The following is a 27,101-nucleotide window of genomic DNA, read 5'->3' on the forward strand; positions in this document are numbered from 1 at the left end:
ACGATAAACGATTCTAAGTCTCACCTATTCAAATGTTAAACAGTCTATAATTTTCAGTAGATCACAGCAATGCTCAGTGCTAAGACAAGGTGTGGTGTCGTGCCTAAAGGTGCCGCGCTCTTTAAAAAAACCCAAACACAACATTTTTGACAATTTGGCCAGGAAACTCGTCCTTTTAATATCGACATATTAAAACGACCCTCGTCTTATCCGCTATTGTCAAACCTGGGACTTCAAATTAATTTTCAAAGACGTCCCAGATTTGAGAGTTTTTGACAAGATGAGCGCCATTTTAATCGATAATTATTTGAAGGGAGACTTTTCTGACCAATATTTTAAAAATGTCTTTCATGATAAGAAATAATTCCGCGTGCGTTATCACTATAGATCTAGTGTCGTATTTCAGCAAAACAATTTCTTAAAATTTTTTTATTTTTTTTTACCTTTTTTGGTCAGGTATTTCAATCCAAATATCCATCGATTTAAATTACTTCAATATGTCAAAACTTCTAAAAATACAACAAAAACACCCCCCAAAAACAATAAACAATACAAAACAAACAAAAAACCAAAACCAAAAAAAAAAAACCAAACAAACAAAAAACAAAAAAACAAAAAAAAAACAAGCAAAAAAGCAAACAAACAAACACAACAAAACAAAAAAACAGGGGCTTCCAAGAAGTATGAGGGTTGAGGCTTTTTGACAAATTAAAGCCATTCTTCTTTTGTGATGTAAAAAAATTTCTGTCGAAATTTGAAAAAAATATGTTTTGTGAGTGTAACGCTGTAGATAATGTAATTTAGGAGCTTATAAATTGTCGCGAACATAAATTGACATTTTGGATCTTGGGACAAGCGATTTTTTGGTTCTGAATTTAATACGGGATTTATTTTTAAAGTTTCATTTTCACGCAACCTCAATTTTAGGGTGCCCGGATACATACAGTATTAAAACACATTTGGTACACAGCAACGACTCTATTTGCTGATACTTTGATTATTTCTTATGTGTTATTTTAGTTCATTGTTTGTGAAAGTTCAATAGTTTATGATGTGAGAGGGAAACACAAAAAGATTCACCTGCACAAAAAGTTAAAAAAAAAAAATCAAACATTAAAAAACAAACACACATGGATTAAATTCAAAATATGTAGGATGAGAGTTGGTTCTATAGCACAAATTAAAGGATTTTTCATATTCTACAACATATCTATTTTTTATGCTTTCAACCCTAATTTGCACAATTCAAGGTTTGTTTTTTTTGGGACTAATTCTTCCTAGATCTATTAGACGTTTTCATTAGAGGAAAAAGCTTTGGAGAAAAATTCCTATATAAAAACAGAACAAAAACTAAAAAACAACAACAACAAAAAACAAACAAACAAACAAAAAACAAAATGAAAATAACAAATAAAAAAAACACAAAAAAAAAAAACAACAACAACAAAACAAACAATTTCATAACTGAACAAAACACCTGTCACAGAACACTTCAGAATTCTTCTTCAGCCAGCGACAACAAGCAATTAGAACGGATAGACTTCACGTGTTGTCGTCACCAGGGCAGACAGTCTTTGCACGTTCAATCGGGCTAAGCTAAACTTGACGACCGAAGAAGGGCTTTCGGGCCCGAAACGTTCTGCATTCATTTTTGTTGAATACTTTTTATAGAACACAGCTTCTGTATTCATTCTAAAGGATAATACATGGCTTTTTGAAGCTCTCGCCTCACTTTCCATTTTAACCAGTAGATCAGACTGCCTTACTCTGGAGAAAAAAACAAACAAACCACGTATTCAAAAACTTGGCCAGAAAACTCGTCCTTCAAATATCAATCGATTTAAACGACCCTTTCAAGGCGAAATTTCTCAAACCTGGGACTTGATGGAAGACATTGTGAGGTCTCAGGTTTGGGAGTCTTTGCCAAGATGAGGGTCATTTATTAATAGATCGGTTGAAATATGAAGGACGAGTTTTCTGGCCAAATGGTTAAATACGAGTTTTTCCAGAGTACGACATTTAACTGGTGGTAACCAGTGCTTGCCTTTCCAAGACCAAGTTCTGTTCTGTGAATATTTCAAACAACATAAACTATTGAAATATTTTTTAATTTATTTACTTAATGTTCCGTGACAATGGGCGCTTGAAACTTGAAAAGGTGTCCATTTGAATTCTTAAAAAAAAGCTATAGCCTATGGTATCTTGTGTTTAAGTTAAATAAGTTATATTCTGAAAACACTTTTAAAAAATTGTTTGGAACTTTTAGCTTTATTTTAAAATTTTAGCATTGCTTCAAGAAGCGGCGAGAGCATATAAATATCAATTTCATACCCCGAACCGATATTTGTTGCATTATAAAATAACTTTATATTTAGTAGCTATCTAGTGCTATTTGGTTACGCGTAAAGTAAAATCTACTTATTCTATCATGTGCTTACGAACTGTGATCGGTAATGGGATATTGAATACAATGCGTCTCATTGCAAGGAAGCGTATTTTAAGGTAATTGTTTTCATAAAATTTATCTTAATATTTAATTAAAACTTATAACATTCAGGCGTAAAATTTAGTCGAGTCACTGATTGGTTAAAGTTACATGCCGCTATGTTTTATCTTCTCTTTTTCTTTGTTAAAAAATATGTTTTGTTTTTATTTTCTTTTTAAATACATTATTGTTATATTTGGTAAAGCAACCTGTCAGAATTTTAGTAGTGTCCAGAAATCTGAGTTAAACCACAGTTGTTCAATTAACTCTCTCCTTACCAGCTATTTTTAGAATTTCTCTCGAAAATTCACACCCACACAGCGCAAAAATAGCCTTTTTTACTCAAACAAAAAAGTACCAAGTGACCTCTACAACACAGTGTTTAGTATTTATAACTGTAATCAAAGCATTTTTTAAAATTTTGTGATGTACAAGAGAAATCAGAATGAGAAAATTGTCGGTTACATCGTAACGAATGTGACGATTTTCCTATGGGTGGTAAGGAGAGGGTTAAGGGAAAAACAAACAAACAAACAAACTGGATTTAAACCGCTGTTGCTTCTCGTGAATTCCAAGTCAAACCCCAGTTGTTTCCTACAAAGCTAGAATTTAACCCCGGCTGCTTCTCATTTTTGACACCTCGTCTCAAATCCGTATTATGTCGGGATGGACCAGATGCTAAAAAAGTCAAATTATAGTTAAATTGGTCAAAAGTATGAAACGTTGGCACAGTAAAATATTATGATATTCCTTCTCCTCTATAAAGCATATAAACTCAACTTAAGCATGATATTTCTGGCTACAAATTCCATTTTCAGCATTATAATCATCCCGACTTAATACCGTTTTGGGAAGAGGGGTCATATTTGTCTGGAGTTTATCCTTAGTTGCTTCTCATGAAACCCAATTATTAGTCCGGTTGATTCTCATGAAACGAGAGTTAAATTCTATCTGCTTTTTATGAAACAAATATTTTAAAATAATACATTAAAAAAATAGAGCATCTATATAGAGCAATATCCACTAAATGTGCTCAAAGGGCTTTACAAGGAGTTTCTAGCCAACAGAAACACCAGACATGACGCCTGTTAGGCGATATTACATTGTTTTGCTCCTACAGAGACAACATTCTTAACTACCAGGTACTCATTTTACATCTGAGTACGATGAGAAAATGTGAGTAAATAACCTTTTCCAAAGGCTCGACTATGCGCGCTCAGAGCGGGACTTGAACCATGGATCTTCCAGTCCGAATGGGAGTCTCATACCGCAAGACCACATAGCCGTATAGACTAGCCGTCAGGTTGTTGTTCTATGAGCGGAACACAGACCTGCCCACCTGAACCTTTTAAAATTAGTAGTTTTAAGAGATAAAAATGGTGGTTGTTATAGTTAACTTTATAGAACAACAATTCGCCTCACACTTCAAAAATCTTTAACTCACTCGATCCGAGAGATTTTTGCTACTTTTCCAAATTGGAAAAAATGTATTAAAAATGATCAGGTACACAGATAAGTTTATTCAACTACCATTAACATGTAAAAACTAAAAACATTTGCTTGGATACTACGCCAATAATTTGTCTCAGAAAAAATGTAATAAATAGGCATGGGATAAATAAAGGAACCCGGGTAAACTATGAATATAGTCGGTGTTAGGGTTGAGTGAGTTAAAATTATGTAGTCTGGAATCAACTTTCATTTTCAATAAGTTTTAATGACTTTGAGATGCCCATAATGTTCTGAAATTGGAGTCAAAATTTCGTAATTCTACGAGTTTTTGGTAGTCGTAGGCAGGCCTGTCTGGATGGAGAAGATGACGTCAATCAACATTTTGATACCACGACTGCATAGTTTGTATAGAGGGAGTATGCGCTTGGCTGAGAAGCTCACAACATTGCCAACCGGAAGTATAACGGACCAACTCACAAAACTATGTGTAACCTTGAACGTTTATAGTCAGGTTAATACAGATTAGTGAGAATTACTCATAAACGCGGATGGCAAAAAAACATACAAACCCAACCCCCCCCCCCCAAAAAAAAAAACAAAACAAACCCAAACAAACAAAAAACAAACAACAACAACAAATACCTGAGTGACGTCAAATTTTTTCTATCTATAGATAGTTGGAAGTTGACGTCACTGAGGTCTTTGTTATTGTTTTTTGTCATCCGCGTTTATGGGTAATTCTCCCTAAGCTGTATTAACCAGACTATAAACGTTCATGGTTACATACATGTTTTTGTGTAGGTCCGTTATACTTCCGGAAGGCAATGTTGTGAGCTTCTTAGCCAAGTACATACTATCTATAGAGTGAGTATGCGCTTGGCTAAGAAGCTCACAACATTGCCAACCGGAAGTATAACGGACCAACTCACAAAACTATGTGTAACCTTGAACTTTATAGATAGTTCGAAGATGACGTCAATCGGGTCTTTGTTATTGTTTTTTGCCATCCGCGTTTATGAGTAATGCTCACTGAAGTGTATTAACCTGGCTATAAACGTTCATGGATACACACAGTTTTGGGTGTTGATCCGTTATACTTCCGGATGGCAATGTTATGAGATTCTTTGCCAAGCGCATACTATCTATAGTCAGGTTAATACAGATTAGTGAGAATTACTCATAAACGCGGATGGCAAAAAAAAAAAGAAACCCAAAAAACAAACAACAACAACAAATACCTGAGTGACGTCAAATTTTTTCTATCTATAGATAGTTGGAAGTTGACGTCACTGAGGTCTTTGTTATTGTTTTTTGTCATCCGCGTTTATGGGTAATTCTCCCTATTAACCAGACTATAAACGTTCATGGTTACATACAGGTTTTTGTGTAGGTCCGTTATACTTCCGGATGGCAATGTTGTGAGCTTCTTAGCCAAGCGCATATTATCTTGAGAGAGAGAGAGAGAGAGAGAGAGAGAGAGAGAGAGAGAGAGAGAGCAGAGCAGAGCACAGAGAGAGAGAGAGAGAGAGAGAGAGAGAGAACAGAGATCATCATCATCATCATCATTATCATCATCATCATCATCTCATCACTCATCATCATCATCATCATCATCATCATCATCATCATCATCATCATCATCATCATCATCATCACATCATCACCATCATCTTCAACATCGTCATAATCATGGCTATCATCATCATCATCATCATATCATCATCATCATCATCATCATCATCATCAACCACAACAACACCAATATCATCATGATTGTTTTTTCAACAGAGTGGTGATTATATTCTCTGTGTTATTGTTGTGTGCCGTTGTGATACTTTTAAGAGATGAACAAGACCTTCTCTCAAGGTAAAGAAGATAATATAGATAGAATGAATTTGACGTTACTTGGGTCTTTGTTATTGCTTTTTGCTATCCATGTTTATGAGTAATTATCACTCAACTGTATTAACCAGACTAAAGAAAGTTAATGGTTACACATAGTTTTGTGCGTTCGTCCGTTTTCCTTCCGGATGGCAATGTTGTGAGTTTCTTAGCCAAGCGCACCCTATCTGAAGATAGATCGAAGTTGACGTCTCTCGGGTCTTTAGTCTTTTTTGCCATCCGCGTTTATGAGTAATTCTCACTAAACTGTATTAACCAGACTATAAACGTTCAAGGTTACACATAGTTTTGTGTGTTGGTTCGTTATATTTCCGGATGGCAATGTTGTGAGATTCTTAGCCAAGCTTTAGATCAGAGACGTACATCACCCAGATTTTTTACATACCACAATATCTATCTAATAAATGTGCTCAAAGCGCTTTGCAATAATGATAACAACAATGAACAAGTAGGATATAGAAAATCGCATGGAGGGCGTCATTATTAATGGGCATGATCTATATTACATTTCCATCTGCTCTCGGTCATTGGTCACATTGCAAAGTGTGCTCAAAATGACCCACATAGTGAGAAGTGTTCACAGTTTGAGAAATATCCAAAGTCACAATTGATCATTTTGCTCAACATGACTCATGGGTATGTTAACAACTTTCATAAACAAAACAGCGTGTTTACATTTATTGAGAAATGTCCAATCGTTGTACAGCAACAAATCATGTGATCGAAGACAAGGTTGGACGAAAACATCAATATAGATAGTTCGAAGATGACGTCACTCATGTCTTTGTTATTGTTTTTGCCATCCGCGTTTATGAGTGCTTCTCACAAAACTGTATTAACCAGACTATAAACCTTCAAGGTAACGCACAGTTTTGTGTATTAGCCAGTTTTACTTCCGGATGGCAATGTTGTGAACTTCTCAGTCAAGTGCATACTATCTATAGATCACTCCCATTAAAAAGTACAGGGGGAAAACCACAGAGATGTTCACTTTTGGAAAAATATGTGACTGCCCCATTGAGTGATGTCAGGGGTCCAAACAAACAATCAAGCAAACAAATATTACTACTACTACTACTACTACTACTACTACTACTACTACTACTACTACTACTACTACTACTTCTACTACTACTACTACTACTACTACTACTACTACTACTACTACTACTACTACTACTACTACTACCACTACTACTACTACTACTACTACTACTACTACTACTACTACTACTACTACTACTACTAATAATAATAATAATAATAACACTGAAAACTTATATAGCGCTATAACTCCGAGACACCATGTGTGTTGTGTTTATTTGTGTGGGTTTGTATGTGTCAGTGCGTGTGAATGTGTGTGTTGCATAAATGGTGCAATAGTCAGTTTAGGAGCTCATGCGATTATTCTTCATATTCTTCATGCCAAAGAAGACATGCCGGCTTGACCCTATCCCCACATGGCTTCTAAAGGATTGTGTAGAAGAGCTGGCGCCGGTGATTCTCGACATTGTTCAATCTAGTTTTCACACCTCGACAGTTCCAGCATGCCTTAAGAAAGCAATTGTGCGTCCTTTGTAGAAAAAGCCTTCATTGGACAAAAATAGTTATAAAAACTTCAGGCCTGTGTCTAATTTAAGTACGTTATCTAAAATAATAGAAAAAATCGTATGCTCTAAATTGAATACCTTTTTAGATGTGAGCAACTTTCGATCAATGGTACAATCTGCTTATCGCAAGGGACACTGCACCGAGTCTGCTCTGATCAAAGTGCACAATGATCTTGTTAATTATGTTGCTGATAAGAAGACGGCAGTGCTCATACTGCTTGATTTAAGTGCCGCATTCGATACCATTGATCGGAAGTTGCTCTTAAACAGACTTCAAACCGATTTTAATATTCAAAATGATGTTTTGGACTGGTTTGAATCTTATCTTTCTGACCGCACAAAGTGTGTTGCCATTGAAGATTCTCTTTCTGATATTAGTGTTCTGCAGTTTGGGGTACCCCAGGGTTCTGTCCTGGGGCCCATATTATACCTTGTATACAACACCCATAAATGCTATAATCTCGGCGTATGAGTTGAATTTTCACTTGTATGCCGACGATACTCAAATTTATTTCCCTGTTACTAACGATACGAGAGTGGACATTGTATCTCGAGTGGAAGCGTGCGTGAAAGACATAAAAGATTGGATGGTTTTAAATAAATTAAAGTTAAATGAGGATAAAACGGAAATAATAAGTTTTTATGGACATAACCGGAAAAGAACAGAAAGAGAATCATTGAGCATTGCTAGTAGTCAAATTAAGATTGTAAATGGTGGAAATGTCAGGAATTTAGGTGTATATTTAGATTCACGATTGTGTATGGACGTTCATGTTATTAAAGTTGCTCAGATTTGTCATCTTCATCTCCATAAAATTTATAGAATTAGACATCTTTTGGATACTGAGACTGTCAAAACATTAATCACATCGTTTGCACTTAACCGAATAGATGACTGTAACGCTCTGTTACAATCGTCACCAAAATATAATGAGACAGCTTCAGAAAGTGGAAAATAGAGCTGCTAGAATGGTGACTGGTTGTGGGGTGAAAGAGCATGTAACGCCGATTTTAATATCTTTGCACTAGCTCCCTGTTAAGAGCCGAATTATGTTCAAAATTCTATGCTATGCTCTTAAATGTTTTAATAAGACAGATCCTGTATAGCTACAAAACATGGGTAATCTCTATGTGCCGGAGAGAGAACTTAGATCCAGTGGTCATGATCTCTTCCAGGTTCCTCGCTGTAGATTGTCTTTTAGTGAGAGATCTTTTAGCCAGTCAGCACCCGTCTTATGGAATCAACTGCCTTCATCCCTCAAAAAGTGTCCGACATTTGAAAACTTTAAAAAGAAACTTAAAACACATCTCTTTAGAAAATCATTTGATGTTTAACATTTCTATTAGGCTTACATGTTATAGATATCCTAAATTTTCATCTTGTAGCACAGTGCGTGGTAATTAAATTACAAATTGATTAATGCTTTTCCAATATGATAGATGTTATGCTTAAATTATCAATTTATTGTTGTGTTTTATTTGCATTGTAAAGCGCCTCTGAGCACATTGTGGATCTAGGCGCTATATAAATTCATTTATTCATTCATTCATGTTATTTTTACAGGCCAAATGTTGAGAGACAATACTCAGATCCGGATTTGAAGACAGTCGGCACCGAAAACATGTATATACCAATGGGGAAACAAGGTACACAGAGAGACCGAGAGAGACCGAGAGAGAGAGAGAGAGAGAGAGAGAGAGAGAGATAGAGAGATAGATAGAGAGAGAGAGAGAGGGGGGAGAGAAAGAGAGAAAAGAGAGTGAGAGAGAGAAGAGAGAGAGAGAGAGTGAGAGAGAGAGAGAGAGAGGGAGAGATAGATAGATAGATAGATAGATAGATAGATAGATAGATAGATAGAGAGAGAGAGAGAGAGAGAGAGAGAGAGAGAGAGAGAGAGAGAGAGTCATTGTACGGATGTCATGTTTTATATACACCCTTTCATACAACATAATATTATAACCCATATTATGCATACATATGCATATCAATTTTAAAATGTTACTCCCAAAGCACCTAAATGGTATGTGCGAGGATTACATAATCCAACTTCAAAGATTTCTTTGAAAGTAAACAAGTAAAATCTTTTGGCAGAAAAGTGGCCGGGGGTAGCGGGGGTGGTAGGGGGGGGGGGGTGTTAATATCCACTCTATGGGTGTAACGTTTCCTGTAATCATGAAAGTGAAAAACCTCCTGTTTGATCATAATATGTAACCCATCACCTTACAACTGTATTATGTCCTGGGAACCTGTTGTCAAGAAAGGATTTCAAACTTAAACTTTTACATAGCGCAATATCCACTAAACGTGCGCAATGTGCTTTACAAGTAAAGGTCCCGAGCCAACGCAATCAAATAACATTTAGGACAAAACATGACGCCTGTTAGGCCGGTAATACAAATTTTATTCCAACAGAGACAACGCTGTTAACGGCAAGGTACTCATTTTTGCACCCGAATACGATGAGAGAATGTGAGTAAAAAGCTTTTTTCCAAGGACTCAACTAAGCGCCACGCAGAGCGAGACTCGAACCCAAGACCTTCCAGTCCGAAGGATAGTGTAATACCAAAAGACAACATAGCCGCAAAAGATTAAATGGGACAGCGTGGTTCAGTGGTATGGTCTGTGCTTCGTACCCGAAAGGTACCGAGTTCGACAACCCGTCGAGCTGTGTGGCATTGAGCAAGTCACCTAACCTTAGCTCACATAGCGGCGCTGCATTGCGGCTGACGCCTGGGCTATTCCAGTCTTCCTTTGGAATAGATCCTAAAGAAAAATTTACCCTTCGGGATGAATAAAGGGAATTTATTATTTATTTATTTTATGACAAGAAATGTGAAATTTTAGTTCTTGTAAGTTTAAGAAATTATATTCACTCCCTTGAATAGAACATAAAAGCTGAACCAAGTCTTATATTGGCTTTTATTTTATGTTCAATAAAGTCAATATTTGGCATCTAAAGCACCTACAGCACCTGGGCATAACATCATTTTTGAGATGATGGGTCCCATAATAAATCAGTCGATTTTTGACCAATCAAAACACGGAATTTGTGACCCACCCTCACACGTGCTCGGACAAACAATGTTGGTTGTTTATAAACATTAACGTGAATGAAATCGACCGCTCTCTGGTCATTGTTATTGTTTTTATATATAGTATGCGCTTGGAGGAGACTAGCAATGGCAAGATCAAAGCTAGAAAAGATGAATAATATCTGGAAAGGGCAGTGCATTCAAACAAAAATCAAAATCCTCAAAAGTGTTGTTTTCCCAACTGCAACATATGGATGCGAAGCATGGACTATCAGCAAAGCAGAGAGCACAAAGATCACAGCTTTTGAAATGGCATGCTACAGAAAAATACTCAGAATATCATGGACTGAAAAACAAACAAAGAAAGAAGTCCTGAGAAGGATCGGAATAAAATTACCAATTCTTCTTCAAACTGTAAAGAAATTGAAACTGAACTATTTTGGCCACACGACTCGCCACGAATCATTAGAAAATCACATTCTGCAGACAAGGGTAGACGGCAAGAGAGGAAGAGGTAGACCAACAAGAAGCTGGGAACAAAATAAAGATAGTATGCAGATGACGTCACTCAGGCCTTTGTTATTGTTTTTGCCATCCGCGTATGTGAGTTGTTCTCACTAAACTGTATTAACCAGATTATAAAAGTTCATGGTTACACAGAGTTTGTGTGTTGGTCCGTTATACTTCCGGATGGCAATGTTGTGAACTCCTTGGCCAAGCGCATTCTATCTATATGTGAATGGCTGGGAATGACAGCAACTCAAGCAAGTAGACTGGCGGAAAACCATAATCTGTTTCGCAAGAAAGTTCGGGAAGCAACGTCCTACGCAGGATCAGCTGACTAGATGATGCGCTTGGCCAAGAAGCTCATAACATTGCCACCCGGAAGTATAACGGACCAACACACAAACTGTGTGTAACAATAACAAAGACACGAGTGACGTCAACTTCGAACTATCCAAAGATAGAATGAAGTTGACGTCACTCCGGCCTTTGTTATTGTTTTTTGCCATCCGCGTTCATGAGTAATTCTCACTGAACTGTATTATCCAGACAATAAAAGTTCATGGTTACACAGAGTTTTGTGTGTTGGTCCTTTATACTTCCGGATGGCAATGTTGTGAACTTCTTAGCCAAGCGCATACTATCTATAGATAGTTCGAAGATGACGTCACTCGGGTCTTTGTTATTGTTTTTTGTCATCCGCGTTTATGAGTAATGCTCACTGAACTGTATTAACCCGACTATAAACGTTCATGGAAACACACAGTTTTGTGTGTTGGTCCGTTATACTTCTGGTTGGCAATGTTGTGAGCTTCATAGCCAAGCGCATACTATCTATACCGCCTAATAACCCGAAACCACAGATCATCCAGTTGAACGGTGTGTTGTGACGATGCTACCGGGCGGGTTCGCGTTGTGCACGAATGCGGACCGGACTTTGCTGATTGGGTCGATCGAAGTAACAAAGTAGTGTGAGAACAATTAGAAGCTGCTGCCTTATGGGTGATTAGTTATCCCACGATTTTCTCGATCAGATTATGAACAATTAAATTTACACAGTAATTTCCTGAGTTAGTTCAATTAATTGATCAAGCCATAAAAGTCGCTTTAAATGGTTTTTTTTTTTTCAAACGCCGATCATTTTAATCGATCGATATTTGAAAGAGGAGTTTGTTATGTGGTCTTGTGGTATGACACTCGCCTTCGGATCGGAAGGTCCTGGGTTCGAGTCCCGCTCTGAAGGGCGCATAGTTGAGTCCTAAGACAAGGCTCTTTATTTCACATTTTCTCACATTACTACTCAGGTGTAAGATGAGCACCTACCTGGCCTTAAACAACGTTGTCTGTAGGAAAATAATGTAGTATCACCTAACAAGCGTCATCTCGTCCGATATGTTTAGTGTTGCTGTTGGCCAGGGACCCATTGTAAAGCGCTTTTGAGTAATTAAAGTGGATATAAATAGTATGCGCTTGGCAAAGAAGCTCATAACATTGCCATCCGGAAGTATAACGGACCAACACCCAAACTGTGTGTATCCATGAACGTTAAAAGTCAGGTTAATACAGTTCAGTAAGCATTATTCATAAACGTGGATGGCAAAAAACAATAACAAAGACCTGAATGACGTCATCTTCGAACTATCTATTGCGCTATATAAAAGCTCAGATTAAACTTAAAGTAAAGATGAAAAGAATAGGTCAAAGAACGTTGTGTTATCTTTGTGAAAGCTCTTCTTGCTACAAAGAACGAATGAAGTCAACGTCACCCAGTTCTGAGTCATAAGTTCTCACTAAAATATAGATAGAACGAAGTTGACTTCACTCAGGCCTTTGTTATTGTTTTTTGCCATCCATGTTTATGATTAATTCTCCCTAAACTGTATTAACCAGACTATAAAAGTTCAAGGTTACACATAGTTGTGTGTTGTCCGTTATATTTCCCGATTGCAATGTTTTGAGTTTCTTAGCCAAGCGCACAGAATCTATAGATAGAATGCGCTTGGCCAAGGAGTTCACAACATTGCCATCCGGAAGTATAACGGACCAACACACAAAACTGTGCGTATCCATGATCGTTTATAGTCAGGTTAATACAGTTCAGTGAGAACTACTCATAAACGCGGATGGCATAAAACAATAACAAAGACCTGAGTCACGTCATTCTTCGAACTATCTTTCTCAAACAGACAATAAACGTTTAAAGTTACACTGGTTTTGTGTGTTATCACGTTTCATCTGGCCGGTAGATGTTGTGAGTATTTTGCTTAAACACATAGCATCAACAAAACCCTGGTGTCACTGCATGCCAGTGACTCCATGATATTTCAATGAGACTCTTCATTTATGACTTTATGTTACATTTCGTTATAATTTTTCTTTCTTTCTTCTTCCCCCCCTTCTTTTTTTTTCCCTTTTTTTCCTGTTCTTGTATTGTGACTTTGTGGTCTTCTGGTATGAGGTACGACACTCGCTTTCGAATCGGAAGGTCCTAGATTCACGCCCCGCGTTGAGCGGCGCAAGGTTGAGTCCTTGGAAAAGGCTCTTTAGTCTTTACTCACATTCTCTTTCCGTACTTAGGTGTAAAATGAGTACCTGGGCGTTAACAGCGTTGTCTCTGTCGGAAAAAAAAGTTGTAATACATCCTAATGATCGTCATGTCTCGTCCTACATATAAAGTTTTGCTTTTAGCTGAGGCGCTTTGAGCACGTTTTGTGGATATTGCGCTATATAAATGCTCTAGTTTTGTTTTTCTTGTCTTATCCTTTTTTTTAAAATTCCCTATTTTCTTATTATGTTTCGTTAAGGTGCCTGTTAGAATATTATACTAGGATTAGTCCCCTGAAAGAGAATTTAACATCACTATTGGATATTTTGTTCAATTTGACACATGGGTATGTTTACAATTTTTATAAACACAGCAGCGTGTTTACATTTCTTGAGAAATATCCAATAGTTGGACAGCAACAAATCGTGTGATTGATGACTTGAATGGACGAAAACATGAATATAGATAGTATGCGCTTGGCTAAGAAGCTCATAACATTGCCATCCGGAAGTATAACGGACCAACACACAAAACTGTGTGTATCCATGAACGTTTATAGATAGAATGCGCTTGGCCAAGGAGTTCACAACATTGCCATCCGGAAGTATAACGGACCAACACACAAACTCTGTGTAACCATGAACTGTTATAGTCTAATTAATACAGTTTAGTGAGAACAACTCACAAACGCGGATGGCAAAAACAATAACAAAGGCCTGAGTGACGTCATCTGCATACTATCTATAGTCGGGTTAAAACAGTTCAGTGAGCATTACTCATAGACGCGGATGGCAAAAAACAATAACAAAGACCTGAGTGACGTCATCTTCGAACTATCTATAGATCGCTCCCATTAAACTAACGGGTGCCCTGATAGCTCAGATGGATGAGCACTCGCTTCACACCCAAAGGGACCAAGATCGATCCCGGGTGCAGCCGAGATATTTTTTTCCGACACACCACCCCCCCACCACCCATAAATAAATGGATAGCTGTGTCTGTTAGATCTAACGGAAAGGTCTTTACGATCTAAGGGTAGCAAGCAATTGCTATTGTCCGTTTCACGCTTTAGAAACCGGGATAAACTCCGGCTCCATGGGCCTATTGCCTTTGAAGGACTTCTTTACTTTAGTTAAAGTAACGGGTAGCAACAAATTAGAACAACTTTTCACCTTTTAGACACGACACTAGTTTTTGTCAACTGAGCTTGAGCTTTTATGTAGATAGTATGCGCTTGTCCAATGAGTTCACAACATTGCCATCCGGAAGTATAACGGACCAACACACAAACTCTGTGTAACCATGAACTTTTATAGTCTGGTTAAAACAGTTTAGTGAGAACAACTGCAAACGCGGATGGCAAAAACAATAACAAAGGCCTGAGTGACGTCATCTTCGAACTATCGAGAGGGCAATATCCACTTAATGTGCTCAACGCGCTTCACAAAGGGTCACTGACCAACAGCAACATGCAACATGTTAGGCGATATTACAATTCTACAACGCTGTTAACGACAGGTACTCATTTTACACCTGAGAACAGTAAGAAAATGTGAGTAAAGAACCTTTTCCAAGGACTCAATTATGGGCAAGAGGGTTTCGAACCCTGGACTTTCCGATCCGAAAGCGAGCGTCATACCACAAGAGACATACCGTGATATGATAATGTTATGTTAAAACGATACTGAATAATATAAATGAAACACACAACAAACGATATTCAATCAGACTGTTCACTCTTGGTTGATTGCATGCCGCATGCATGGATTCGTCACTCTCAGTTTATAGATAGTATGCGCTTGGCTAAGAAGCTCACAACATTGCCACCCGGAAGTATAACGGACAACAGACAAAACGATGTGTAACCGTTTATAGATAGTATGCAGATGACGTCACTCAGGCCTTTGTTATTGTTTTTGCCATTCGCGTTTGTGAGTTGTTCTCACTAAACTGTATTAACCAGACTATAGAAGTTCATGGTTACACAGAGTTTGTGTGTTGGTCCGTTATACTTCCGGATGGCAATGTTGTGAACTCCTTGGCCAAGCGCATCCTATCTATAGATAGTATGCAGATGACGTCAATCAGGCCTTTGTTATTGTTTTTGCCATCCGCGTGTGTGAGTTGTTCTCACTAAACTGTATTAACCAGACTATAAAAGTTCATGGTTACACAGAGTTTGTGTGTTGGTCCGTTATACTTCCGGATGGCAATGTTGTGAACTCCTTGGCCAAGCGCATTCTATCTATAGTCTAGTTAATTCAGTTTAGTGAGTATTACTCATAAATGCGGATGGCAAAAAACAATAACAAAGACCCGAGTAACGTCATCTTCAATCTATAGATAATTCGAAGATGACGTCACTCACGTCTTTGTTATTGTTTTTTTTTTGCCATCCGTGTTTATGAGTAATGCTCACTGAACTGTATTAACCAGACTATGAACGTTCATGGATACACACAGTATTGTGTGTTGGTCCGTTATACTTCCGGATGGCAATGGTATGAGCTTCTTAGCCAAGCGCATACTATCTATACGCAGGCTAAGGGACGAAACTGGTACAATCTATTGCTTTTTCAACTCCTGTATTTTGTGACATGTCATGGAATAAATTATTATTGCGCCGTCAACGACTGACTGAAAAGAAGCATTGCAATTGTATTCCCTATGGTAATGTCAACAAGGATATTTTGTCTTCGATGATTAAAATATTTGTATTCTCTATCGCAAAGTCAACAAGGATTTTTGTCTTCGGTGATTACAATCTTAGGTACAGAAAGTGCGGCTGTGCGGCTATGTGGTCTAATGGTATGACACTCGCTTTCGGGTTCGAGCCTCGCTCGGCGCATAGTTGAGTCCTTGGAGAAAGCTCTTTACTCATATTCTCTCACCGTATTCAGGCGTAAAATGAGTACCCGGTTGTTAATAGCGTTGTCTCAGTCCGAAAAAAAATTATAATATCGCCCAACAGGCGTCATGTTCCGTCCTAAATGTTAAATGTTTCTTTTGACCAGGGACACCTTGTAAAGCGCCTTGAGAACGTTAAGTGGATATTGCTCTATATAAAAGCACACGTTTATATATATATATATATATATATATATATATATATATATATATATATATATTACTTTCAATATAGTTGTCATTCATTATATAATTCCCAGATACCACAACAAAAAGAGTACGGAAAGTCCAGCAGCTATCAACGTCATCCTATTTAAAGGCTTCACAACGACTCAGGACGTCTACCAGTACCAGCAACCCAGGGAGAGAGAGATTTATAATCTATGTGTGTGACAACACAACGTATTGCTATGGGCTTGGAGATAGGCAAAGAGCTGTCGCGTCCCTCTATGTTATGGCTCTCGTAACCAATCGGACTTTCGGCATCATGTGGACACAGCCGTGCCCGTTGACTAAATTCCTGCAGCCAAACGAGGTGAACTGGGACATCCCGGCTTGGAAACTACAAGGGAAGACTAGCATAGAAGTAGAGGTAAGTTTTCTTTATTTTTTAAAATTATTTTTTTAAGCTAGGAAAAAAGGGGGAGGGAATGTAGCCTTTAAAAGGAATGAAATTGACGTCACTTTGCTATTGTTTTTAGACAGCTACTTTGGTGATTAGTTCTCACAGAATATATAAATCTGACTATAAACGTTATACATAGTTTTGTGTGTTGGTATGTTATATCCGACTGACGGTTTTAACACCAACATGATGGTAAAGGGTGAGATTATAGTTTTTGTCACTTTAGTTACACAAAACCTGAACATCTATATAGGGCAATATTCACTAAACGTGCTCAAATCGCGTTATAAGGGGTCCTCAGCCAACAGCAAAGCTTAACATGTAGGATGACACACGACGCCTGCCTGTTAGCGATAATAGTCCTAAATGTCTTCTTCTTCTTCTTCTTCTTCTTCTTCTTCTTCTTCTTCTTCTTCTTCTTCTTCTTCTTCTTCTTCTTCTTCTTCTTCTTCTTGTGGAAACCTCCAATATTGTCGAGGATCACTCCACACTTTGTAGGGTTTTACATTGTAAACTTGTTAAAACTCTGCACATAATACTAATAAAAAGTACATAGATTATTTTTTTTTTTTAAATCGCGATGTGAACTCTTGCAACCGCGTGAGGCATGTTGGCAACCGTTTTCAGCCACTTCATCTGGGAGGCTATTCTATACTCGCGAGAAAAACACCGTTCACGACCAGGTCCAAATTTTACACCGGAGTACGTTGAGAAAATGTGAGTAAGGAGCCTTTCTCAACGCGAGTGTCATACATTGCCTTACCGGAGTTCCTCCTCATAGAGGTTGGTTGCCATGGTCTTCCACAATAGGGTTCAACGGTCGTAACGTCACTTCCCTCGTAATGACTCATAGTAACTTAGTAACTGGTTCTAAACTATCGGAACAATGGCGGACGACCTTATGAAATACACTTCTCCGACGAATAATGAAAGTGTATCAAGAAGAGAAAAACATTATAAATCTGATCATGTTTTGACTTTTATACATTCTGATAACATGACATGTGAAAAAGTTCTAGCCAGCATGAAGAGTAAAAAGTACCGATTTTCTTTGTTTAGAAACCAAGCTGCTCGTTGCTGGGTGGACGTGACATCAGACTATTGAATCCTATTCTGTGTCTCGCGCCATCTTCATCATGCTCCCTGTCATTTCATTCATATTTCCCAACCAGCTTTTTCGTTGTCTCCCTCTCCCATCCCCCCCCCCCCAATCCACCCCCATTAATCTTTCCTTCAAGTATTGGCTTCTAGAGACTGCTGTAGCGTCGTATATTGCCACAGTACGCCAACAATCTGTGCTTTACAGTCACCAGGATAACTTTCTTTCTTATATTTAGTCCATCCAATACCATCTGATATGTGACCCTTCGTCTCAAAACGGTATTAAGTCGGGAAGATTAAGATGCTGAAAATGGAATCTGTAGCCAGAATTATCATGCTTAAGTTGAGTTTATTTGCTTTATAGAGGAGTTGGAATATCATATTTTACTGTGCTAAATACCAACGTTTCATATTTTTGACCAGTTTAGCTATTATTTGACTTTTTAGCATCTGATCCATCCCGACTTAATACCGTTTTGAGACGAGGGGTCTCTTTCCATCTCATTCCACAAGACCGCATATTCGCCCAAAACATAATCACACTACTCAGATGTAACCTATTGCCTAAAAACGGTATTAAGTAGGGTGTACCAGGTGTCGGAAAATTAATTAATTTTTTTAAAAGGATGATCATAAATATGTCGAAATATTACTAGAAACTTCTAAAAATTAATCATAAATTATGACTTTCTAATTTTTCCCCGTTAAAAGAAAAACTATATCAATTCTCTATAATAGGTTATGAAAACTCGACCCAAGTCAAATATTTCTTGGCTAAAATTTTAATTTTCAGCATCTTGTTTATCCCGACAAAACGTCAGATTTGGACGATGGGTCACAAATGACGCGCAGCATTTTGCAGGTCTGATATGCGGCTATGTGGTCTTGTGGTATGACACTTCGGATCGGAAGGTCCTTGGTTCGAGCCTCGCTCAGCTCATAGTTCAGTCCTTGGAAAAGCCCCTTTACTCACATTCTCCACCGTACTCAGGTGTAAAATGAATACATGGCCGTTAACGCAGTGTTGTTTCTGTCGAACAAAATTGTAATGTCGCCTAACAGGCGTCATGTCTCGTCCTTCATGTTAAATGTTGCTGTTGGCTAGGTACCCTTTGTAAGCGCTTTGAGCACGTTCAGTGGATATTTAAAAAAAAAGTAATCCTTCAGAGCCATAGACCTATGGAGCCGGAATTTATCCCGGTTTCTATAGCGTCAAATGGACTTTCTTGCTACCCTTGCATAGGACGCTAGTCGATCGCAAATTACTTTCCACCAGATCTATCAGACCCAGTTACCCAATCACTGCTGAGTGGACAGGGGGTCAGAAAAAATCTCGACTGCACCCGGGATTGATCTCGGTCCCTTTGCTTGGGAAGCGAGTGCTCTACCAACTGAGCTATCGGGACCCCCTTAGTGGATATTGCTCTCCGTTAAAATGATCTATTTGTTTTAGATCTATTTGCTATTTGCGTGGCTCAGCGGTACGGCGCTGGTGGCCTTGAGCAAGTCACCTTGCCATAGCTCAATTTGCGGCGCTTCACTGCGGCTGACGCCTGGGTTATTCCAGTCTTCCCTTGGAATAATAATAATAATAATAATAATAATAATAATAATAATAATAATAATAATAATAATAATAATAATAATAATAATGTATTTTATTCATTTAAAAGGAAAATTTTGTATAGAAAATAGACCCTAGAATAGACCTCTTGAATAGACCCGAGAGACAAATTACCCCTATGGGATGATGAATAAAGGGAATATTATTTTATTTTATTTATTTATTATTTCCTTATACGTTTTATCAACAATCCATTCAATTCTCTTTCCACAGTTTCTCAATCCCAAAAAGAGATTTAATTTCGAAATTCATTTCAATCAACAATACCCGCAAGACGTCGTCTACTTCAGAACAAACCACAACTTTATATATGGGCTGAAAACAAGTCGCTTCTACAGAAAACGCCTCCCAGACTGGGCTTATAATAAAAGGCCAACTTCAGCGACTGGGCATGCACTAAGGATGCTGATGAAACCAACCGATTTAATTCGTAAATCTCTTAACGAAATGCTCGTCAATATTTTTCAAGATCAGCAACTTGACAACAATATCATGAACAGTCTAAAAACCTCCAAAATATGTCGCGATGCATGTGGATTTATAAGAAAATACGGCAATAATAGGGAACGCTTTCTCAAAGAAGCGCAGCACAATGACACCGACATTAATAAATCTAATAATAAGGATGTAATAAATGGAGAGGAAAGTATACTAAATTGTGTGTCAGAAATTAATAAGAATCAGTCAGACATGTTTCCTGGTTATTACTACAACACGAGTCGAATGAATCGTCCATTAGTCTCGTCTAAAGATCTGGGCATGTTTTGTAAAAGTAAAAAAATCAAGGACAAAGTGATCGGTAATAAAAAACTGACAGTTCAGAGTATTCGGAAAGCGAAAGGATATGACGTAGTGGATCTAAACCTTGTCTGTATGCACGTCAGAATGGGAAGAAATCCGACTATGCCTTTTGAAAGGAGTGTAAGAAACTTGATGAACAGCACAGGTGCATTGTGGGAGTTTGCACGACCTTATGTTGAAAGAGGACAGCATCTCTACATAGCAACTGATAGTGATCAGGTTTGTTGCATTAGTACATCATTCTATTCTTTACAAAAAGTAGGGTTGGGGTCAAAATTATTATGACCAGCCCGTGTTAATTGCTTGCTAACGAGCACAGAATTACTGGCAAATCTAAAGATAATATATTTTATTTTTACAGATATATGTTACAGTGGATGACATAATCAATCGGATGGTGATAAAGTTTGAACTGAGATATTGCCAAGTTTTGTTAGAAGGTTAATTTTTAAAAATAAAAAATGAGTTCTTGTCATAAATGAGTTAATCAACACTTTTTGTACATCTTCGGGAAATATCAAAGATTAATTTCACTTCTAGTCAAGGTGAAAAAGTATGAAATTTGAGAAAAGTTGCTGGATACCTTTCCCATACATCTGACCATAACTTCATGAAAAATCACTCCATAAAGATTAAAATGCTCTGGGGAGTGTATTCTTTCAGAAAATGCAAATCCAAAATTTTCACCTTCCGACTGATTATGTCATGCAATACCAATAGTCTTCTTAAATAAATGGTAATTCTATCACCCAATGACTCAAATTCAAATGATTACTGATAAAATCTGCTTGGGTATAATGGGCAGGCGTTTGGTGTTGGTAATCGATATCTGGCAGGCCTTTGCATTTATAGATAGTATGCACTTGGCTAAGAAGCTCACAACATTGCCATACGGAAGTATAACGGACCAACACACAAACCTTTGTGTAACCTTGAACGTTTATAGTCTGGTTAATACAGTTTTGTGAGAATTACTTATAAACGCGGATGGCAAAAAGCAATAAAAAAGACCCGAATGACGTCAACTTCATACTATCTATATATTGTAATATCTACTAAACGTGCTCAAAGTCAACAGCAACACGTAAAATGTAGGACGAGAAATGACGACAATATGTAACCCCTCGTCTCAAAACGGTATTAAGTCGGGATGATTAAGATGCTGAAAATGGAATTTGTAGCCAGAAACATCATGCTTACGTTGAGTTTATATGCTTTATAGAGGAGAAGGAATATCATATTTTACTGTGCTAAATACGTTTCATATTTTTGCCCAGTTTAAACAATAATTTGACTTTTTAGCATCCGGTCCATCCCGACATAATACCGTTTTGAGACCAGGGGTCACATATTACACATTTTTTTTCCGATGTGATGTCAAAATACTGGTTCCAATTTCGTTGGAAGTGTAAAACCAGTCCTCCAGAGGACTGGCTACACATATTGTACAACTTATCTTCTGGTTTCAGAGTGATGGCTTTTTATTTTCTAGTCTAAAAAAAAGCCGATTGTCAAGAAAGATCATCCATCCTCACTCTTTGTTGTCCCACCGGGCAGCGTGGCTCAGCGGTATGGTATTTGCTTCGTACCCAAAGTGTAACGAGTTCGATCACCCGCCGCAGCGCTTTGTGGCCTCGAGCAAGTCACCTCGCCCTAGCTTCACTGCGGCTGACGCCTGGGTTATTCTAGTCTTCCCTTGAGATAGACCCTAGAGACAAGTTTCCCCTTTAGGATGAATAAAGGGAATTTTTTAACTTCTTAAAAATTTATTAATAATAAGAATCTGCCTATCCAACCTGCTGATAAAATAGTTATGTCACCTCATGATTCAGTATGTAACCTATTCATTCTTTATACATTGTTCGGAAGACTGGTTACACCACACACTTCCAATGAGTTTTGAACCGGATGAGAGGAAGGTGTGACGTCACTGCTTCTCATTCATATCAGACGCTTGCGTTCAATCTGCAACCCACCGTTTCGAGGTTGGTTCTTGATGTCGAAGTAATCTGACTGCTGACAACTGAAAATTGATTCTACAATAATAATAATAATAATAATAAATAATAATAATAATAATAATAATAATAATAATAATAATAATAATAATAATAATAATAATAATAATAATAATAATAATAATATATAATAATAATAATATCAATAATAATAATAATAATAATAATAATAATAATAATAATAATAATAATAATAATAATAATAATAATAATAATAAATAATAATAATAATAATAATAATAATAATAATAATAATAATAATAATAATAATAATAATAATAATAATAATAACAAAAACCCGATTCTGGTCAAATTAAAAAAAAATGCTGTTTTTTAAAAATTAGCGACAGAAGAGATAATCAATCAAACGCACACTATCTATCTAGACTATAGTCTAAAACCGATAACATGGGTTGAATGTCGTCAGCTTCATTCACGCTATCAATTTTGTCTTTCAATTTCAGGTTCGACGAGAGAGCGAGGCTCAGTTCGGGTTACGGGCTCATAGCAGCAATAAACAAATCGTTCACATAGCATCCGTCCAAGACCATCAGAACGAGACCGAGGGCATGGCCCTTGCCATCTGGGAGCAGGCCCTGATGATGACGTCATGCCAGACTCTGGTTCAGAGCCACAGTGGATTCAGCATAAATGCTGGCTCTGTTAGAGAAGAACTCATAGGCAATACGGAAAGATTTAAGTTTGAGAACGGTAAAGTTATACGCATACGGTGACTTTTTCTTCTTCTCATGTAGCAAGAAGAACCATCGTTCCCTCATCGCCTGACCGTGGCCTTGGTTAACTCATAACCTGACACGGAGAATTGTATTTTGAAGTCATTTTTTAAGGTCATTGCATCGCTTTTTTGATAGAACGAAGTTGACGTCACTCAGGTATTTATTATTGGGTTTTTTTTTTTGCCATCCATGTTTATGAGTAATTCACACTTACTAAACTTTAATTACCAGACTGTAGATAGTTCGAAGTTGACGTCACTCAGGTCTTTGTTGTTGTTTTTTGCCATCCGCGTATATGAGTAATTCTATCTAAACTGAATTAACCTGACTATAAACGATCATGGTTACACGCAGTTTCGTGTGTTGGTCCGTTGTACTTCCGGATGGCAATGTTGTGAGCTTCTTAGCCGAGCGCATACCATCTATAAACGTTCAAGGTTACACATAGGTTTGTGTGTTGGTCCGTTATACTTTCGGATGGAAATGGTGTAAGCTTCTTAGCCAAGTGCATACTATCTATTGAGTTGTAGTTACCAGTGCTCAAGGAGATGATTGTTGAACTATTGAATAAAACTCAAGATTTGCTTTGTTTTTGGTGTTCTGGCCTTCTCTTTTGACGTAATGTTTTTTTTGGTCAGTGTCAGGCAAGGAGTTTACAAAGGCTCCGACCTGACACTTCCATGAACATTTCGTCACAATAGATGCCGTGCACTTGGCTAAGAAACTCAAAAACATTGTCATCCGGAAATATAATGGACCAACACACAAAACTATGTGTAACCTCGAACGTTTATAGTCTGGTTATTACATTTAGTATGAACTACATCATAAAGATATATGGAGAAAAAAACACTAACAAAGAGCTGAATGACGGAAATTCGTTCTATCTTGTACAAGACGATGTCAACATAGCAATAAGATGAAATGATCCCAAGAAGAGAAAAGCTCAAAGGAATACCTTTGTCAAGATTTTTCTCTCGACTCCAGATTCCACCACTTTCTGAAATAAATAACAATGTCAAATGGAAAGCAAGCTTCAATTTGAAAAACGAAAACAGACAAAATGGACGTTTCGAGTTTCCTCATTATCAACAAAACATGATGAATGAAACACTACAGACGAATGAGATAATGTGGTAGTGGCGTTGTTTATTTATTTCTTCGAACTTCGAGCAGCAACATTTACGTCACCAATTTCTGAAAGAGATTAAAAAAAAAACAAAACAAAAAAAAATAAAAAAAACAAAACAAAAACAGACTTGAGCTTTTATATAGCGCAATATCCACTAAACGTGCTCAAAGCGCTTTACAAGGGGTCCCTGGCCAACAGCAACACATAACATGTAGGACAAGACATGACGCCTGTCAGGCGATATTACAAATTTTTGGGACAGAGACAACGCTGTTAACGGCCATGTTAACTCATTTTACACCTGAGTACGGTGAGAGAATGTGAGTAAAGAGCCTTCTCCAAGGACTCAACTATGCGCCGAGCGAGGCTCGAACCCAGGACCTTCCGATCCGAAAGCGTGTGTTATACCACTAGACCACATAGCCGCACTATGCCGCATAGATAAGACATTACTGCAATACAACTCGGCTCGAGTTGTAGTTAATAACATCTTGAAGAAAGCAGTGGAAGCGACAATCATATGCTGAACAAAATTCTTCCCTTATTTGCGCCTGTGAAGTTACAGGGGGCAGCGTGGCTCAGCGGGACGGTCTTTGCTTCGTACCCAAAAGGTACCGAGTTCGACTACCCGCCTCGTTGTGTGGCCTTGAGCAAGTCACCTCGTCCTAGCTCACTTTGCGGCGCTGCACTGCGGCTAACGTCTGGGTTATTCCAGTCTTCCCTTGGAATAGACCCTAAAGACAAATTTCCCCTTGGGGATGAATAAAGGGAATTTTATTTATTCTTTATTTTATTTTATTTACAAGGTTATCATTTAATGTCAAATAGATTTATTTCTGAAAAAATATATTATAATTAGATATATATTCCTCTTACAAAACATCACAGTGAAAATAATATGACCCAAATAATATGGGCTGAGAAAATCAATTCGATGCTTTGTAGAGGGAATGTCTTTTCAAAGTCGCACCTTTATGATTTTGTGACACATATTTCAAAACGGTATCATGTCGGGATAAACTGTAGCCATCGTTAATTTTTTCCCTGACCGTAGTCATCGTTAACTTTTAGCCTCACACTGACCAAAAAAACAAAACGCCAAAAGACAGGTCAAAAGCCGCTAAATAAAACAAATCGTGGGTTGCATTCAACAGTTCCACCAATGGAATCGCTTGTTTCCTAGAGCTCTACTTACGACAACTCACTAGACGCTAAACAAACCTAAAAAATGATGTCAAACTATAAGTTTTAGAAGTTCTATTGTCAGGCTTTATGTTAACGATGGCTACGGCCTGACACTAAAATCGTAGCCATCGTTAAGTTATAGTCTGACACTGAAAGCCAAACGTCGTCATTATTTATGAGTTTTTGCACCGCCTAGTGAGTTGTCGTTAGTAGAGCTCATGGAAACAAGTGGTCCCATTGGTTGAACTATTGAACACAACTCACGATTTGTTTTCTTTTGCGGCCAAATTCTGGCTTTTTGACGTCATTTTTTGGTCAGTGTCAGGATATAAATACTCTTCAACAGTCGTAACGCCATTTCCTTCCTAATGACGCATGGTAACTTAGTAACACTAGCTCTAAACCATCGGAACAATGGCGGACGTCCGTATGAAATATTTCTCCGGCGAGCATAAAGGGTATCCAGAGGGAAAAAAAAACACATACATTTGATCATGTTTTGACTTTTACACATTCTGATCACAAGACATATGAAAAGTTCTAGCCAGCATGAAAAATAAAAAGTAATGATTTTCTTTGTTTAGAACCAAGATGGCCGCCGTTGCCGTGCGGCGTGACATCAGACTATTGAATCCAATTAACGATGGCTACGCTAAAACCCACTAAAATCCATATTTTGACGTCATTTTTAGGTTTTCTGGACTGCCCAGTGGGTTGTCTTTAGTTGTGATCAAGGAAACACTAAACTGTGTGATCCCATTGGTTGAACTGTTGAATACAGCTCACGATTTGTTTTCTTTTGTGGCCAAATACTTGTCTTTTGACGTCATTAGTTGGTCAGTGTCAGGCCATAAGTTTACGAAGGCCACGGATGAACTTGGTGATGGAAATTGGTTTTTAAGCGACAGATATGAAAAAAAAGTAGTCCTATAGATAGAATGCGCTTGGCCAAGGAGTTCACAACATTGCCATCCGGAAGTATAACGGACCAACACACAAACTCTGTGTAACCATGAACTTTTATAGTCTGGTTAATACAGTTTAGTGAGAACAACTCACAAACGCGGATGGCAAAAACAATAACAAAGGCCTGAGTGACGTCATCTTCGAACTATCTATAGAGGCAATAGGCCCATGGAGCCAGATTTTATCCCGGTTTCTATAGCGTGAAACGGATAATAGCAATCTGCTTCTTACCCTTGGGATAGGACGCTAGTCTACTGTAAAGTACTTTTCGCTAGATCTTACAGGCCCAGCTCCCCAATCACTGCTGGGTGGACAGGGGCGTTAGTTAAAAATATCGACTACATCCCGGGATTGATCTCGGTCCCTTTGTGTGAGTAGCGAGTGCTCTACCGACTGAGCTATCGGGGCCCCCGCCCAGATATGAAACGTGGGGGTTCATTTCTTTTCTTCGCGGTAAAAAAAAAATTAATACAA

General features: G+C 37.8%; 1 protein-coding gene across 5 annotated transcripts; it reads left to right on the plus strand.

Annotated features, from left to right (window-relative positions):
* The first annotated feature begins 252 nt into the window (after window positions 1-252).
* Window positions 253-24,598, plus strand: LOC144957807 (uncharacterized). 5 transcript variants are annotated; one of them, XM_078889247.1, is made up of 8 exons: window positions 253-962; window positions 2,010-2,068; window positions 2,286-2,502; window positions 5,726-5,803; window positions 9,014-9,096; window positions 16,699-17,030; window positions 20,002-20,808; window positions 23,072-24,598. In XM_078889247.1, exons 3-8 carry the CDS (start codon window positions 2,429-2,431, stop codon window positions 23,339-23,341), a joined length of 1,644 nt encoding a protein of 547 aa, XP_078745373.1. In that variant the 5' UTR covers window positions 253-962; window positions 2,010-2,068; window positions 2,286-2,428; the 3' UTR covers window positions 23,342-24,598. The 5 variants fall into 5 exon arrangements, with proteins under 5 accessions (XP_078745373.1, XP_078745372.1, XP_078745371.1 ...); XM_078889246.1 differs by having other exon boundaries at window positions 2,010-2,502; XM_078889245.1 differs by lacking the exon at window positions 2,010-2,068.
* The last annotated feature ends 2,503 nt before the right edge of the window (window positions 24,599-27,101 follow it).

Source organism: Berghia stephanieae, chromosome 12 (assembly GCF_034508935.2).
Source record: "Berghia stephanieae isolate SIO BIC M18660-M18661 chromosome 12, UCSD_Bste_1.3, whole genome shotgun sequence".
In the NCBI taxonomy this organism is placed as follows: domain Eukaryota; kingdom Metazoa; phylum Mollusca; class Gastropoda; order Nudibranchia; family Aeolidiidae; genus Berghia; species Berghia stephanieae.

Bases quoted from the DNA above. Each gene is read 5' to 3' on its own strand.
- LOC144957807 (XM_078889246.1), top strand. From the start codon at position 2,429: ATGTGCTTACGAACTGTGATCGGTAATGGGATATTGAATACAATGCGT. The intron at 2,503-5,725 runs GTAATTGTTTTC...TTTTTTCAACAG, and splicing joins GCAAGGAAGCGTATTTTAAG to AGTGGTGATTATATTCTCTG. The intron at 9,097-16,698 runs GTACACAGAGAG...TATAATTCCCAG, and splicing joins TATACCAATGGGGAAACAAG to ATACCACAACAAAAAGAGTA.